Source organism: Hemitrygon akajei, chromosome 19 (genome assembly GCF_048418815.1).
Source record: "Hemitrygon akajei chromosome 19, sHemAka1.3, whole genome shotgun sequence".
NCBI lineage: Eukaryota > Metazoa > Chordata > Chondrichthyes > Myliobatiformes > Dasyatidae > Hemitrygon > Hemitrygon akajei.
Window position 1 is genome coordinate 62230682 of NC_133142.1, and position 14835 is coordinate 62245516.

The following is a 14835-nucleotide window of genomic DNA, read 5'->3' on the forward strand; positions in this document are numbered from 1 at the left end:
CTGCTTGAATCAGTGGTGGAGGCAGATACACTAGTGAAATTTAAGAGACTACTAGACAGGTATATGGAAGAATTTAAGGTGGGGGGTTATATGGGAGGCAGTGTTTGAGGGTTGTCACAACATTGTGGGCCGAAGGGCCTGTAATGTGCTGTACTAAAAATTATTCATAAATTATTATTCAATGTTGTAAAATAATAAAACACGAAATCTTCCAAAGGGGTGAATACTTTTTGTAGGCATTGTATACCCACTGACTTGGCCTCCACAGCTGCCTGTGGCAACAAATTCCAGATTCACCACTCTGTGACTAAAGAAATTTCTCCTCATCTCTATTCTAAATGATCGCACCTCTATTTTGAGGCTGTGTCTGTCCTCTGCTCTCAGACTCCCCCACCTTAGACAACATTTTTCATTCTCCACCATTCCTCCAATTTTAGCAAAATTAAGCTGAAGTCTAGCTCTGGGAGTGACTCTGACCCTGGGACTCCTCATTTTTGGTTGATGAAAAGTTGGGCCATCTTCAATTCTCACGTTTTGACTGTACTTCCAGACAGCAAGCTCACATGAAGGGGTGTCAATGAGCGGCGATCTTCAGAGACGGAAAGCAAGTAGACGGCAATGGAAGAAGCTTTGGTTTGTCATACATGATAAAGTTTTGTACACGTACAGGAGTAGAGAGGTGAGAGTACCCCATCACACTGCATGTAACTGGTTTTACTGTACCAGGTCTTCCTCTGAACTGTCTCCCACCCTCAACGTAACCCATGTAAACCAATAACTGACTCATGACTAGGGCCACCAATCCTTGTTCACCCCAGCAGCTTGTGATATCCATGTTTGCTGTGTCCCCACAATTCTCGCCGCTGCCCCAAGCAGCCCAAAAACACATACATCCCCTCGACTACACACCCATCTGATGTTAAAATACTGGAGAGGTTTTGTTTTTCTCAGTTTGTGTTGTTGGAATCAGTTGGTTTCCTATTGGCAGTACTGCCAAACTTCAGCCCATCCAATTACCAACACTAGATGTGACCTTTGACCCTGCTGTGATGTTGGTGCCAATAGTTATTGGGCTAAATTGCCGCTGGGGAACTTGTGATGATGCACACTGCAATCACTGTGTGAAACATAGTAACACAGAAAACATTCAGCACAATACAGGCCCTTCGGCCCACAAAACTGTGCCGAACATGTTCCTACCTTAGAACTACCTAGGCTTTACCCATAGCCCTCCATTTTTCGAATCTCCATGTAGCCATCCAGGAGTCTCTTAAAAGACCCTATTGTTTCTGCCTCCACCACTGCCGCTGGCAGCCCATTCCATGCATTCACTATTCTCTGCGTAAAAAAAACTTACCCCTGACATTTCCTCTGTATCTACTTTCAAGCACCTTAAGACTACGTACTCTCATGCTAGCCATTTCAGGCCTGGGGAAAAGGCTCTGACGATCCACACGATCAATGCCTCTCATTATGTTGTACACCTCTATCATGACACCTCTCTTCCTCCGTCACTCCAAGGAGAAAAGGCTGAGTTCACTCATCCTATTCTCATAAGGCATGCTCCCCAATCAGACAACATCCTTGTAAATCTCCTCTGCACCCTTTCTATGGTTTCCACATCCTTCCTATAGTGAGGCACATTTGAGCAGAATTGAGCACATTTCTCCAAGTGGTGTCTGATCAGGGTCCTGTATAGCTGCAACATTACCTCTTGGCTCTTAAACTCAATCCCACAATTGATGAAGGCCAATGCACCGTATGCCTTCTTAACCACAGAGTCAACCTGCGTAGCAGCTTTGAATGTCCAATGGACTCGGACCCCAAGATCCCTCTGATCCACCAGACTACCAAGAGTCTTATCATTAATGCTATATTCTGCCATCATATTTAACCTACCAAAATGAACCACATCACACTTATCTGGGTTGAACTCCATATGCCACTTCTCAGCCCAGTTTTGCATCCTATCAATGTCCTGATGTAACCTCTTTCAGCCTTCCACACTATCAACAACACTCCCAACCTTAGTGTCATCAGCAAATTTACTAACCCATCTCTCCACCTCCTCATCCAGGTGATTTATAAAAATCACAAAGAGTAGGGGTCCCAGAACAGATCGCTGAGGCACACCACTAGTCACTGGCTTCCACGCAGAATATGACCTGTCTACAACCAATCTTTGCCTTCTGTGAGCAAGCCAGTTCTGGATCCACAAAGCTATGTCCGCTTGGATTCCATGCCTCCTTACCTTCTCAATAAGCCTTGCATGGGGTACGTTTTCAAATGCCTTGCTAAAATCCATACACACTACATCTGCTCTACCTTCATCAGTATGTTTAGTCACATCCTCAAAAAATTCAGTCATGCTCGTAAGGCACGATCTGCCTTTGACAAAGCCATGCTGAATATTCCTAATCATATTATGCCTCTCCAAATGTTCATAAATCCTTCCTGTCAGGATCTTCTTCATCAGCATACCAACCACTGAAGTAATACTCACTGGCCTATAATTAGCTGGGCTATCCCTACTCCCTTTCTTGAATTAGGGAACAACATCCGCAACCCTCCAATCCTCCAGAGCCTCTCCAGTCCTCATTGATGATGCAAAGATCATTGCCAGAGGCTCAGCAATCTCCTCCCTCGCTTCCCACAGTAGCTTGGGGTACATCTTGTCCAGTCCCAGTGACTTATCCAACTTGATGCTTTCCAAAAGCTCCAGCACATCCTCTTTCTTACTATCTGCATTCTGAAGCTTTTCAGTCCACTGCAAGTCATCCCTACAATCTCCAAGATCCTTTTCCGTACTGAATACTGAAGCAAAGTATTCATGTGTACCTCCACTATTTCCTCCGGTTCCGTACAAACTTTTCCATTGTCAAACTTGATTGGTCCTATTCTCTCATGTCATATCCTCTTGCTCTTCACATGTTTGTAGAATGCCTTTGGGGTTGTCCTTAATCCTGTCCGCAAGGCCTTCTCATGGCCCATTCTGGCTCTCCTAATTTCATTCTTAAGCTCCTTCCTGCTAGCCTTATAATCTTCTAGATTCATATCATTACCTTGTTTTTTGAACCTTTTTAAGCTTTTCTTTTCTTCTTGACTAGATTTACAGTAGCCATTGTACACCACGGATCTTGTACCCTAGCATCCTTTCCATGTCTCATTGGAATGTACCTACTCAGAACCCCACACAAATATCCCCTGAACATAAGCCACATTTCTTCCATACTTTTCCCTGATAACATATGTTTCCAATTTATCCTTCCAAGTTCCTGCCTGATAGCCTCATAGTTACCCTTACTCCAATCAAAACGTTGCCAGTGCTGGAGAGGATTCAATAGAGTTAGTATGGATTTATGAAGGAAGATCACATTCAACTAATTTGTTTCAGTCCTTTGAGGATGCCATGGGGGAGTTACTGTATGTGTTGTTTTTCAGTTTTAAAACATAATAATATGGATTAGAAACAGGCCTCTACAGCCCACCTCATCCATGCTGACTATGATACTACTTACTCTAATCACATTTAATCTTTCCAGTCCAAATAACCACATAGAACCATAGAACATTACAACATAGAAACAGGCCTCTGCTCTAAATTTCTCTCTTCTCACCTTAAACCTGTACCCTCCAGTTCTAGACTTATCCATTCCAGGCAACAACCTGGTGAATCTCTTCTCCAAACTCTGTACATTTCATTCACTGTCAGTCCACACCTGGAGGAGCAGGGTCAATGGTTTAGGCCAAGAATCCATTATGAGAAGATTAGATTAATAGAACAATACAATATGTATAAGGCCATTTGGCCCAAACAGTCCATGCCAATCATGGTGACCACCCAACTTGTCCCAATTTCTTGTGTTCAGCCTATGTTCCACCAAGCTCCACCCCACCCTGTACCTATCCAAGTGCTTCTTAAATTGTACTACTGTACTTGCCTGAACCATTTCCTCTGGCAGCTCCCTCTATACACTTACTGCCTTCTGCATGAAAAAGTTGCCCCTCAGGACTCTTTTAAAGACTTCTCCTTCATCCTAAACCTATGCCTTCTAGTTTGGATTCCATTACCTATAGGAAAAGAGTTTTACCACCCACCTTTATGTTTGCTTCTCATAATTTTAAGCATTTCTATTAGTCGCCCCTCATTCTCTGTGTTCCAAGAAGTAAAGACCTAACCTGGTCAAACCCTCCGGATAACTGAGGCCTTGAAGTCCTAGCAACATCCTTATATATTTTCTCTGAACTCTTTCCTATAATAAGGTGACCAAAACTGTACACAGTACTCCAGTGTGGCCTAACCAATGACTTACATAATTGTAGCATCATGTCCCAACTCTTGTACTCAATGCCTGGACTGTTAAAGGCCAGGTTGCCAAATGCCTTTTTTACAATACTATCTGTGTTGGAGATTTCAACAAAGTATGCACTTGTACTCTTAAGTTCCGCTGTTCCATTACACTCCTTAGTGTCCTTCACAGTATAGATCCTACTCTGGTTTGTCTTTCCAAAACATATAACCTTACAGTAATGTTTATTAAAATCCAATTGCCTCTCCTCAGTCCACTTCCTTAATAGGTTAAGATCCTTCTGTTATTTATATTAACCTTTAATGACATCTAGTTTCATATCATCTACAAACTTATTAATCAAGCTCTGTGTACTTGCATAAAGAATAATGCACCAGTCACTGGTCTCCATTCTGAGAAACAACCTTTAACCAGCTCTGCTTCCTACCTCCAAAGCCAATGTTGTATCCACCTAACAGCTTTCCCTGGATTCCAGGGGACATAGCCTTCCAGACCAACCAGCCATGCAGGACCTTGCTAAAGTCCAAATAGACAACAATCCAAATAGATTTTAGGGGAGAAACTAAAGCCCAGGAGGATTCAGAGTGGTCAGAATTTTAAGGTGGATTTGTTGGTGTTCGGGAATGGACCAATTCAGATTAAAGGCTAAAGCTTAAGCAGTCTTTGTTTTGTGACAGGACAAAGTTGCTGCAGAGACTTTGCCTCTCCTGGGCTTCACCATCAAACAATGGAAGGATGGGGAGTCCTGTGCACCCAGTGCAGAGTTCCAGCTCTACCATAAGACCAGCCTTTACTATTCTTTCAAAGCTGAGGATATCCACACAGCACAGAGGTAAGAAAGAAACCATCGCCACAGCACACAGCTGTGGCTAATCATCAATAACTTATCAAATATTGACAAACTTAAATGCAGTGGATGTGAAAACCAGTGGGGGAGTCTGGAACCAGAAGGCACAGTCTCAGCATAGAGGGACTCCCTTCAGAACAGGGATATAGAGGAATTTCTTGAGCTAGACGGTAGTGAATCTGTGGAATTCATTGCCACAGACAGCTGGCAATGACAGTGGAGGCCAAGTCATTTCGTATATTTAAAGTGGTAGTTGATAGGTTCTTGATTAGTAAAGGCACCAAAGGTTACATGGAGAAGGCAGGAAAATGTGGTTGAGAAGGACAGTAAACCAACCATGATAGAATGGCGGAGCAGACTTGATGGGCAAAATGACTTAATTCTGCTCTTATGCTATTCTGGTTTTAATGTCTGGGGAGCTGAGCTCATGGTGTTTGCTGATCTACAGATATAACTTTACTCTCAATCCCATCACCATAAGGGATGAGAGGAGTAGAATTCCTAATGGTAATCTAGTTTTAAAGGCTGAGATGTTGGTAACATTGGTCCCAGCCAAAGCAGTATGCAGGTTGGCATTAGGATACAGACATGTGCGCAATGGTGTAATGTGGATATGACCAGCATGGGGTTGTATGAACTATTACAATCCGTAGCAGACAAATTACATACCCTTAGTTACCTGCTACAGACAGAGCACCATCTTCCCTAGATTCAGTTTACTTAGTATATCTGCTTTGTTTACCTGGCCTCCACACTACGTATGAGTTTTCTCTTTACTCAGTACTGATATTGCAGCCTCACAGGCAGATGATTGTAGATTTACATGTCATTTTGTTTAGATATTGTTGCTTTTTATTTGTTAGCATGAAAGTCATTCCTGCTGATATAATGTTAGACAGTAAACATTTAGAGTCATAGAACAATACAGAATGAAGGTAAGCCCTTCATCCCAAACAGTCCATGCCAACACGCCCACCCAGCTAGTCCCAATTTCCTGTATTCAGCCCTAAAATCTCTAAGCCTACCTGCCTCAACCACTTCCTCTGGAACTTCATTCCACACACTCATCACTGCATCATAATTTTAAACACCTCTCGAGGGTCTTTTCTTATTCTCCTATGTTCAAGGAGAACAACCTGGTTTGGCCAACCTCCAGTCCACCAGTATTGCTAAACCTTCTCGGCACTCTACACAGTTTAACCATTCTTTTCTAAAACAGGGTGTCCAAAATTGTACATAGTTTTCCAAGCAACACATACAAAATGGTGGAGGAACTCAGCAGGCCAGACAGCATCTATGGAAAAGAATAAACAGTTGGCATTTTGGGCCGAGACCTTTTATCAAGACTAATCTTCTGAAATGATTACGCTGAGGAATTTAAAGTTACTGACACTCTACCTCTGATCCCTTGATAAGGACAGACCTTCACCAATGCCAGAACATCCTTTCTTATAAATTGGGCTCAAAGCTGTTCATTATACTCCGTGTGGTCTAACCATTGCCCTATAAAGCCTCAGCATTACATTTTTGCTTTAATATTCTAATTCTCTTGAAATGCATGCTAACACCTCCTTTCCTTACTATTGACTCAACCTGCAAGTTAACTTTTATAGAATCTTGCTCTTGGATTCTGAAGTCTATTTGCATATCCAATTTCTGAATTCACTCCTCATTTAGAAAATAATCTATGCCTTTATTCCTTCTACCAAAGCGCATGATCCAACACTCCCTTACAATACAATCCATCTGCCGTTTCTTTGCCCAGTCTCCTAGTCTGGTCAAGTCCTACTGCAGCTTACTTGCCTCCTCCAAACTACCTACCTCTCCATATATTTCTCAATCGAATGCAAACCTGGCCACAAAGCCAACAGTTCTGTCATCCAGATCATTGGTGTATAAAAAACAGAGCATATAATGTTACAACACAGTACAAGCTCTTCGGTCCACATTGTTGTTCTGAACCTTTAACCTATTTTAAGATCAATCTAGCTCTTCCCTTGTTTTTCTGTCATTCATATGCCTATCTAAGAGATTTTTAAATGTCCTTAATTATCTGCCTCTATCATCACCCCTGGCAGAGCTTTCCATGCACCCACCACTCTCTGGGTAAAGAACATACCCCTGATATCGCCCCTATACTTTCCTCCAATCAATTCCCCTTGTATTCTGTTCTGGGGAAAAAAAATCTCTGGCTATCCACTCTATCCTCATCATCTTGTACACCTTTATCAAGTCACCTCTCATCCTCCTTCACTCTACAGGAAAAAGCCCTAGCTTTCGACATGCCCTTGAATTCAAGTGGCATTCTGGTAAATCTCCTCTACATCCTCTCTAAATCTTCCAGGTCCTACCTATATTGAGGCAACCAGAGCTGAGCACAATATTGCAAGTGTGGTTTAACCAGTGTTTTATAGAGCTGTATGTAACATTACCTTGTGGCTCTTAAACTGAATTGCCTGACTAATGAAGAAAGTTAAGGAGTTAAGGTCACTGTTCCCTAATTTTTCACCCACTCATCCAGGCTTATTACCCAACTCCAGGTCCGGTATGACCCCTCCTCTTGTTGGACCATCTACTTATTGATCTTAAAGACTACCTGGATATACTTAAATTATGTTGCATCTAAACACTAAGATCCTGGTTTATATTAGGGATGTTGAAATCTCCCACATCAACAATCCTGTTATTTTTACACATTTCCTTCTTCACAGTCTCTCTACACATTGCACCTACCTCTATACTATACTGCCCTATTAATCTGACATCACTCTGGTTCCCATTCCCCTGCCAAACTAGTTGAAACTCTCCCCAGTAATTCTAGCAAATCTGCCTACCAGGATATTGGTCCCCTTGTTCTGTGTATGACCCAGTTTTTTGGCAGGCCAATTGTATCTGTTGCCAGTTCTTCTAGTAAAATCTGTTGTCAGTTCCTACAGAGTATATCTGTTGCCAGTTTATGGAATGCAGACCGAGCCTGTTCCTAGTTTATAGAATACAGTATGTCTTTTTTCTCAGTTTCTGGAACACTGACTATGCATCCCTCTTTGTGGAATGTAGTCTGTGTGTGTCCCAGTTCATGAAATAAGGACTGTGGTGATCTCAGTTGATGGAGTCTGCTCCCAATATATAGATTATAGACTGTTTTTTCCTAATCTATGAAATGCAGACTTAGTGTTTTCCTGATTCATTCAAAAATGGTGCATTGTTCCACTGCACTATTATAGAATCAACAGAATTAAGTCTTTATCTTTCTATGTGCCTATCTAAATGCCTCTTAAGCATCATGATTTCCTCTCATATACAATCATTTGTGAACTCCAACCATTGCCTGTCTAATAGAACTGATGATGACATTGACTCAGGCCTGAGAGGCCAGCGTCGGGCCTTTTCATGCCTTACAAGGCGCAGACATTTCGCAGTATTTTTCTTTATTCTACGAGGTCAAGTTGTGAGCTCAACACTCAACCTGGCACAATGGAAAGCTTACTCAGGAACTGAATTCGAACCTGGGAACCTCCATTCTGGAGTCCGGCACTGATGTCATTGCACCATCAGTCGAGGTTTAGAAACTTTTTAATTTCATTTAAAACATCCCTAAACCTAAGCCCTCATGTTTCTGACTACCCTACCATAGGAACAGTGAACATAGAACAGGATAAGACCCTTGTTTTATGATGTTGTACCAAAGAAATCAAGGTAGTAATTAAATTCTTCTGCCTACACAAGTTCATATCCATCCATTCATTGCACATTAATGTGCTTCTGCCACATTTTTCACTGTTTGCTGTTACATTACTAACTGCTGCTGTTTGTGTTCTGTATTGCAGGTGGATTGAAGCCATGCTTGATGCATCTGTGTTATAGCAGCCAAGGTGCCTCCTCACATTGAAACACTCCTTACTTGTTTGATCCATCAGTAGCAGTGCAATGGGACCACTGTGATCCACTGATGTGCTCGAGTATCTTTACATCTCAAGATGATTCTTCATTGAATGTATCTGATGGAGAATGATTGGAGTTGTGTACATCTGCTGATGTCCAGCGTTCCACACAGCCTGTCAACTACAGGACCATTTTAACATTTTGCTGCTTTTCTGATTGAATATCAGCTATCCTGAGCTGGGTTATCTTGTGGAGTAGGCGATGATGGTATCGACACAGATCCCTGAGTAGATCAATTTATGAAGTACTGTAAACCCTCGAGGTCTGATTTTAAATGTCCCTACAGGCTACTTGACGTCCTCAACAGAAAAACGCTATATTGTGAAGGTGTGCTGAGCAAGAATAGATTAAAGATCTGCATTATTCATGTTCAGAAATAGAAGGTCAAACTGGGATTATCATTTTTGATTAATCCCAAGGAGAGTGGATGCTTTCTAGTGATTTTCAGCCCAGTGTTGTGCATGGATTGGGACTTTTCAGTTGGTGTCATTATTTGGGAGCACTGTCTTTCACTCCTACATTTTCTAGTGGAGCATTTGATGAGAATTATTTGAGATAAATGCAACTTAATGGAAATCTATGTATAAACTCAGTGTTTGTGTGTGTGTGTCTGTCTCATTTGTGAACCAATGGAAATCTGAAGTGAAATCCTGTTGCCAGAAGTAAGACAACATGCTTGACAACAACCTCATATTGACTCACAGCAACACAGTTTGCAAACCTACAACACTCAATTGGAAATTAAAGGTGGGCCAGACTGGTGAGATGGCTGTAGATCAGGGTCTTTTGGAAAAGGTGAGGGTGGAGATGAGGTAGAAGATGAGGAGTAGAAGCTGAGCTTAGCTGTAGAAGTTGCTTGTGTGCTAGTGAACAAGATAGAAATCATTTTACAGATTTTCTGCCTGAATGTAAACTTGCAGAGACCCTGAAGATGGAATGAATGTCACAGAAAACAAATTATATGTACTATGTGCTGAGTAGAAATCCATCTGGATAATAATCCATTCTATTTATGTTACACAATCATACACAGGCTGAAGTTGATGCCTGATGGTGAAGGAAGCCAAAGAAAGTTTGAGTGAAAAGTATGAGGTATTAATAAACATTTGAAAACCAGTGTAATTTATTCAATGAATAGCATTTTGGCATCATATAAGTTGATAAGTGATCTTCCTTTTATCAGCAAACATCTGCCACACTCTGAGTCTCAATATGAGCTTTCATTTAAAACCATTGCCTTACATCCTCTCCCTTCAGTCTAACAATCGTTGAGAGCAGGGTTCCATGGTGCAGGAAAGTCACCATGACATGCTACTCTCATATGTAGACACTGCTAAATTTTCCAGGCTCCTCTAGGAATGCAGGGGTAACCTTCCACCACTTCTCAGTGAAGAGTTGATTATTTTACCAATTTATTGAATAATAATATAATGCAGGGCATCTTCAAAAAGTTCTTACTTCTTTCTAATAAAACATTCAAGTGGTTCAGTACTTTAAAAAGTTTAAAGGTACACTTAATGTCAGAGAAATGTATACAATATACATCCTGAAATTCTTTTTCTTCACAAACATCCATGAAAACAGAGGAGTACCCCAAAAATGAATGACAATTAAATGTTAGCCCCAGCTTCCCCCACCCATGTATAAGCAGCAGCAAAGCAACGATCCCCCCCCCCTTCCATCAGTAAAAAAGCAATGGCAACCCCACCAAGCACTCAAGCATGCAGATACAGACTTGCAGTACCCCAAAGACCACTCATTCACCTGGTAATTCGATGTACCACAGGCTCTCTCTCTCCCTACTAAAGGAAAAAGGTGTCACCATTTCACAGCAAAAGGGGGGACATAGCAAACAACTTGCTGATTTACGATGTTATAAGCCTGTTGTATCACTTTTTCTGAGCTCTCTGTCCAAAGAACTCAGGTCTCTGGGCACACAGCCAGCAGTCAGCTCGCTGCCTTTGATCTTCCATGTGCATCCAATACAAACCAGTTTCCTGCAGCAGCACCACCATTGAGTCTGCCCACCTCCAAAGCCATGAAACTCAGCAGGTTTGTCTCTAAGTGCAGGGTGCTTGGACTCAAGCTGCCAAAGCAAAACCCTGAGGGGGTGCCCGCCCTCCTTGTAGTTAGGTAGGATTTATTGGCCAACAAAAGTTTTGCTCAAGGGATGACTTTCAGTAGGTCGCAGCGAGGTAGCTGCTCTGCTACTTACAAAACCCTGAGCCCAAATTAGGTCGAATGTGAATATTTTAGCACCATACACACCATTGTGCTTAGATTATAGAACATGGACCATAAATCACAGAGCACAGAGAACTGACCATAGAACATAGAGTGTAGATGATAGAGCATAGACCACAGAATACAGAGGAAGGACCATAGAATATAGACCACAGAGCACAGGTGATAGAGCATGGACCACAGAGGATAGATCACAGGCCACAGACCATAGACCACAGAACACAAAACACAGAGTAGAGAGCATAGATCATGGACCATAGGGAATAAACCATACTCAATAGATTACAGAACATAGAGCATGGCACATTGGCCATAGAACATAGAGCACAGAGCCTAGACTACAGACCTCAGATGACAGAGTAGAGAGCATAGTCAATGGAACATGGAGCATAGACTATAGCCCACAGACTGCAGAGGATAGACCACACAACATAGAGAAGAGAGCATAAACCATAGACCGTATACCATAGTGCATAGAGCATAGAAAAATGGATAAAGAGCACAATGTTCAGAGCCCTGTTGGCAGCCGATAGAAAAACATCATTTTAGATTGCTCCTACCCTACTTACTTTTTTGTCTCCTACCAGGTTTTTTTTTTTTGAAACCTTATTATAATACTTTAATACTGTTCGACTATGGCTGGGAAAAGAACAAAAGCTTTAGAACACAGAAGAGAAACAGAAGATACATCCCCAGTCACTTTGGATTCAATCATTGACTTCCTTAAATGGCAAAAATCGGAATTTTCTGAGGAGTTTCAAAGACTTAATGGCAAATTGGATACAATCCAACAAACTAACTGAGCATGAGAACCGAATTCAGGAAAATACTGCAAAGTTTGTGACACTTGAAGCGGATGTTGAAGATATAATTAAACTCTACAAAGAGTTATCCTTAGCCAATGAAAAAATGATGAAAAGGATTATCAGTCTAGAAAATAGAAACAGGAGAAATAACTTGCGAATTCTGGGTCCTGAAGAATCAATTGAAGGCACTGACCCTACGAAGTTCTTTGGAAACTTTCTGAAACAGTTATTCCCTGTTTTATTCATTTCTGAGCCAAAGCTCAATCGAGCATATCGCTCGCCGACTTTGAAGCCTTTGTCGTCAGCAGTGAGACCCAGGTCGGTCATTCTAAGTTTTCATGAATTTCGTATTAAGGACCTTTTAATTCGCCATACCCGTTGACTAGGAATGATTGATTTCCATGGCTACAAGGTCAGATTTGTGGAAGACTATTCGCCTGAAGTTATGGCTGAATGTACGAAATATTAAGAAGTTATGTCGGAACTTTACAATAAAGGATTTAAACCATCCCTTCAGTTTCCTGCCCGTCTGAGTATTGTTCTGAAGAACGGATTGCAAAGAAGAATAAAGTTGGTTGAAGGCGCAAAAGAGTTTCTGAAGGCTGAAGTCTAAAACTTATACTTCATATCTGATCAATTTTTTCTTCTGTTAATATGAATTTGAAATAAGGTTTCAATAAGCTTATGTTTTGGCTGTTCATATACTGTTTTTTGTTATATATTTTTTGATACTTATATCCCATTTTGAGGCTTTATTTTAACATAGTTTTCTTTGAATTTGTTTAAATTGACCCTTTTATATTTTTGAATACTGAGTTATTTTTCTTTTTATGTTGTGGCTTGATAGGGACATAATTGACCTTGAAGGACCAGAGTTTCTGTCAGCAGGATTTTTTGGGGAGGGAACTTAGTTGTTAGCTCGCTGACTGTCTATTGGTCAGCCTTCTGGCTTTGGGTGGAGGAGGGGCTAGGGCCTATATCTTTCTGGGAGCTGTGTTGGGTTGATTATCTGATTGCCTGTTTGACTACCTTACGTGACGATTTGCTTTCTAGTTTTAATAGCTTATGGCCAGATCTTTTAATTGCATAATGATTTGTATTTAAAATGGTTGAAATATTAACTTATTTAGTTTGAATGTGAAAGGGCTGAATCACCCCATTAAACCGGACAAAGAGTTTGCTTATATTAAAAAATTTAAAGCACCCATTATTTTCTTACAAGAAACACATATACGCAGCTGTGATAGTTTACCTTTTTTTTTACTCGGTGGAAAGGTATGCAATTCCATTCTTCGTTTAATGCAAAATCACGTGGAGTTTTGATTTTTGTAGATAATACGGTTTCCTTTGTTCAGCATAAAGTTATTTCAGATCCTAATGGTCGATGTGTCATTGTATCAGGGAGTTCAGACAATAAATTGATTATTTTTGCTAATGTATATGCCCCCAACGTAGACAATCCAGGATTTTTTGAACACCTATTTTCGTTTTTGCCAGATTTATGTACTTACTCTCTTATAATGGGAGGAGATTTTAACTGCTGATTAGTTCCAGTATTAGATCGCTTATCTGTCAAACCAGCCACACTTAATAAATCAGCTTTGTTTATCCAGTCTGTTCCAACTAAATGTGGTATAGTTGATGCTTGGCATTTTCATCATCCGACAGACAGGGAGTATTCTTTTTTCTCTCATGTCCATCATTCTTATACCAGGATTGATTATTTTTTTATTGACAGTCAAATGATTCCATTGATTTGATTGATCAAATATAAAGAGATTGCTATTTCTGACCACGCTCCTGTACTTCTATCTCTAAATCTTCCTGGTCCTATCCCTATGAGTAGATTTTGGTGATTTAATTTAACTCTGTTATCCGATAAGGACTTTTAAAAATTTATGAAAAATCAAATTACTCTTTTTTTTTGAAGAAAACACGTTGGAAGAGATGTCTAGTCTTATTATATGGGATACTTTTAAAGCATATATCTGGGGTCAAATTATTTCTGATACTGCAATTATTAAAAAAAGCTAACAAAGAGAGAAATGAACTAGCTAATCAGTTAAAACAACTGGATCATAAATGTGCTTCGGTACTTGATCCTGAAACATATAAGAGACGTATTGAAACCAAACTAAATATGATCTTTTAACGTATCCAATTGAAAGCCAGTTATTAAAAGATAGAAGTCAATTTTATATTCATGGAGATAAAACTGGTAAGCTATTGGCTAATCAATTGAAACCATTTATAGCCAAGCAACAAATTAAATAAATACGTAAAATTAATGGGGATATGACAACTGATCACTTTGAAATTAATGACACTTTTAGGGAATTTTATTCCAAATTGTATAGTTCTGACTCTGTTAATGATAATATTGCAATGAATAATTTTTTAGATCAATTAAATATTCCTAGTCTTTCGATAGATGATCATAGACAATTGGATCTACCCATTTCCCAAGAGGAAATTGCTCAGGCTATTCGAGAATTGCATTCTGGGAAATCCCCAGGACCTGATGGATTCTCAAGAGAGTTTTATAAGGCTTTCTCCTCCTTGCTTATACCACACTTATGTTCTACCCTTACAGATTCCTTCAAGGTAGGAAGATTATCGCAGTCTTTTTACAAAGCTTCCATATCACTTATTCTCAAAAAGATTAAGAATCCTACTGAATGCTCTT

The 14835-nt window shown here is 40.4% G+C and overlaps 1 protein-coding gene across 1 annotated transcript in view; it reads left to right on the forward strand.

The window, feature by feature from the left end:
• LOC140742090 (FYVE, RhoGEF and PH domain-containing protein 5-like) overlaps positions 1-10215 on the forward strand; it is a 309076-nt gene extending 298861 nt beyond the window's left edge. Inside the window, exons 20-22 of the mRNA XM_073072916.1 lie at positions 551-679; positions 4988-5142; positions 8985-10215. Coding sequence (XP_072929017.1) covers positions 551-679; positions 4988-5142; positions 8985-9021 — 321 coding nt within the window. The 3' untranslated portion in view covers positions 9022-10215. The remainder of the gene's footprint in view (positions 1-550; positions 680-4987; positions 5143-8984) is intronic.
• Positions 10216-14835: the final 4620 nt, after the last annotated feature.